Genomic DNA, 3846 nt, shown 5'->3' on the forward strand with positions numbered 1-3846 from the left:
TGCCCCCTGGCATTAATCTCTTCACTGATTGTACGCAATATCAGGTCACCAGAGTTTACTACCCGACTTTTCGACTGCACAATGCTACAGGGAACCATGTACCGCAGACATGGTAGGCCCAAACCTCCATCTCTACTACTGGTGTAGAGAAAAGCAGTTGCAACCGATGGGTGAAGATGGAGCCACTCTTTGACTTTCCCTCTCACTATGTTGTCCAAGTGATTGAGCATCCCGTTGCCGGGCCCCACTGTCGCGAGAGAGTATTGGAGACGGGGAACCGCGTACTTGGTGAGGAGGCACACTTTTTGGCGGGGTTTTAACGGCGCGCAGGATATACCTTTGCACCATTCAATCAGCAAATGAGACCAGGTCTTCCCTGTAGTCCCTACCCACGGGTCGATAAGAGCGTCAATGTACTTGACTGATGTACCTTGATCAATCCATGGGATTTCGCCTTCATCGAGTACCGCCGCTACTTCCGTGTTCACCGTGTACGTCTGTTTCCCGTCTTTGGGTGTGATAGTGAAGCAGTATGACTTCCGCACGTTTAGCTTTAGACCAGTATCCTGGCAAAACATCTCTACCAGGCCCAGGTTGGTTTGAAGTCCGTTCATGTCACCACTTGCAAGACCGGTATCATCGGCGTACCCCATTGCCGTGATCGCCATCCCCGAATCGAGATGGTATCCAGTTCCTCGTTCCTCTAGGAGACTGAATAGAGGGTCGATTGCCAAATTGAACAACAAAGGAGAGAGGGGATCTCCCTGCTTGACGCCTCTTTTGATCTGAATCAGGGATGTCTGACCTTTAGGTGTCGTAAACCGAGTACTAGCGCCGGTGTACAAATCTTCTACTATTTCTAGCAGGCGATTATGCGCACCATGTCGCACCAGCCCGTTCCTCACATGTGAATGCGACACCGTATCAAACGCTTTAGACAGATCTAGAAGTCCGTGTCAAACGCTTTAGACAGATCTAGAAGGGCCACGGACAGTGCTCTTCCTTTCTTTTTCGCGTGCTCAATCATGGATGTCAGTAGTTGGATATTCTCTACGCAACCAGCTGCCTTAGTAAACCCGCGCTGTCTAGGATGCAGTGTGACTGCATTTTGCAACCTGATAGCTAGGACCTTCGTGTATAGTCGTACTACGACTGATGCAATGGTGAGTGGACGCCAGTTGCCTATGTTATTCGGCTCACCCCCTTTCGGCAGTAGTATGCTCCTATTCCGCTTGAGTTCGTACGGGATGGTTCCGGACAACAAGAAGCAGTTGCAAAGTGTCGCCATTACCCCCCCCCCGTCTTGTCAAGCTTCTTTAGAGCACCCAGTCGTATACCATCCGGTCCCGCTGCAGTGTCAGCTTTCATCTTTGACATTGCGGAAAGCATTTCCCTCGGCTCAATTGGCTTCAATATATTAGAGTTGTCAATCAACATGCTGGGAACAGGGTAATCGGCCAGATTTACCTCTCTGTCGCTACCCTCGAATCGTTCTTTATAGACAGTTTCGATTTCCCCAATGGTTACTGGACATGTAGTATCCAGCTTCCCATCAAGGATCTCTGATACCAGTCTAGATCGATCAAACGCCCAGAGTTGTTGTACCCTTCTATACTCCGCCGCTTTACCCCGAGATCGGCCCCGCTTGGTTTTCCTGTGCCCAATGTTTTGTCTTTTCTTCCTTTGTTTTTCCGCCCTGTTCGTCATTCGCCCTAGCTGAACAAGCATGTCATCGTAATCCCCAACAGAGGTATGGCCATCCAAACAGTTTTGCAGCAGAGCTACAGCGCGGTTGCCATGTGGGTTATCAGACATCGTGTCTTTAACCTTCTCATAGTAAAGTCGGAATTGCTCCCTTCTTTGATCATCCGTTATCTCGCTAGGAGTCCCTTCGATCCCACCTTCGCCCGCTAGGGGTTCCGGTGAACTATCCATAGCCAGGCTGAAATCACCAACCGTGAATCCACTCCTGTTCCTCGTTCTGTCCACATTCGTGCCCCTGCTTTTCCTTAAAGTTGCACGTTTACTGCTTATCTGTTTAGGTGTTCTACCATTGAGTTTCTTGGCAATGAGTGTGTTGATTTGTTTACACCCATGGTAGACTTGCTCATACTTGTCGAGTATCATGACTTCACGACTCGTCCATTTTTGCTTCCGCGGGTCGGCCTCCTGACGAACACGTTTACGCCTAAATTTCTCCACCGATCGCCCTTCCTGCCGCTGCTTGTTCCTAAGCGCGGGGTGTCTATGCCTAGTGTGTTGTGCCAGACCCATTTTCGTGTAGAAGGTCATAGGACACACCGCACTTATGCTCCCCAATCCTCCTGCTTGGCTTGGGTCCTCTGCACTTACCGTGATGGCATATGGTGCCATGAAGAGTGGAGAATCTCTTCTTGCAGGACCTACATGTGAATTTCAATGGAAGACTGGGGTGCTTGCCCTCCATGTGGGTCGTCATGGCTTTTGCGGCAAGAAAGGCCTCCTGGCAACAACAGACCGTGGGCTGGAAGGGGATAAGGATTTCTGCGAAATCGTCACAGATTAGCATCGGTTGGAGAATATTTCCGCCAGCTCTTTCCTCGGGTCTTGAAACAGCGCGTGGACTTGTAGCCAACGGGATCTCATTCATTCCTTCAGTAGCGGCATTACCCGCACCGTCAGTCTGTACTTCCCCCGAATGGCCTGGGTTTGGGTCCCCCGGTCTTACGTCAGAGTACAACGGGAACCCTTGTTGTAAATGACAGCTCGGATAGCCAATTTTTCGAATTGTCCCTCCGGCAGAGGACAAAACGGCAGCGTTTGACCGCCTCGCGGGGATCCGGCGCCTTGCATCCGTATTGCGACGATTTACGTTTGTATTCATCATGAGGTTATGGGATTTACATCCGTTAACATGAGGAAGGATTTAGCTTGACTCTCGCGAGTCAGTTGATAGCTCCACCGTGCAGAGGTACCTCCCAGTAGGACCGTGCCACGGCGGATAACTCATGTTAGTCTACATATGCAGGGCTTTTCACGCGAAGAACTCGGTAATGTCCAGCTAGTCCGAGAAACAGCCCAACCAAAACCTATTCATGTCTCAGTGCACAGATTCCTTTTCAGTTCACTGGCCTTCTCCCTTTTCAGTTTGAAGTTTAAGAGAGTCATAGTTACTCCCGCCGTTTACCCGCGCTTGATTGAATTTCTTCAGAAATCACAATGAAAGTAGTGGTATTTCAATTGCATACATTGCTGCACTCCCACCTATGCTACACCTTTCATGTCGCTTCACAATGCCTAATTGAAGTCAAGCTCAACAGGGTCTTCTTTCCCCGCCGAGGATTCCAAGCTGTCATTTCCAGCTTATAAGAAGGCTTTCATGTCGGGACGGCATTCCAACCCATTTTTGTATGAGCTCAAGTTGGAACAGTGTTTACCTATCAGGCAATGAATAAGTCATTTTCGGAAAAGAAATTCAACTGCCTCGACAGGATGTTTCCCATATGGAGAGAAAATATGGTGTAACATAAAAAAATAGAGTTTTTATTGAGGGATGACAACTCATTTGTTGTCAGAGTGAATAGTCTGTACATCCCTTGATGCCAGATTACTGTAATGGATAATATGTTATTGACAAGATGTGATCCGGTTCCTTGTTCCACATGGTATAAAAGACAATACAGTGGTCCCTCGTTATTGCGCTCTTCAATGTAGCGGTAAAGCATGGCTCCCAAAATTTAATAACATCTTTAATAAACTCAACTTTTCCAATGACACAATGTTTTCCCATCTCAGAAAACATTATCAGCTGATCACCTTGATCATGTAACACCGGAAATACCAGTCAACAAATCCATACTGAAGTAC

At 48.3% G+C, this 3846-nt stretch overlaps 1 protein-coding gene across 1 annotated transcript; it reads right to left on the reverse strand.

Moving 5' to 3' along the window:
- Positions 1 to 1287: 1287 nt before the first annotated feature.
- LOC139444399 (uncharacterized) lies at positions 1288 to 2373 on the reverse strand. The gene has a single exon (XM_071225371.1). It carries the CDS (start codon positions 2371 to 2373, stop codon positions 1288 to 1290), a length of 1086 nt encoding a protein of 361 aa, XP_071081472.1.
- Positions 2374 to 3846: the final 1473 nt, after the last annotated feature.

This window comes from Haliotis cracherodii, unplaced genomic scaffold (genome assembly GCF_022045235.1).
Source record: "Haliotis cracherodii isolate W230 unplaced genomic scaffold, xgHalCrac1.p SCAF_10, whole genome shotgun sequence".
Taxonomy (NCBI): Eukaryota; Metazoa; Mollusca; class Gastropoda; order Lepetellida; family Haliotidae; genus Haliotis; species Haliotis cracherodii.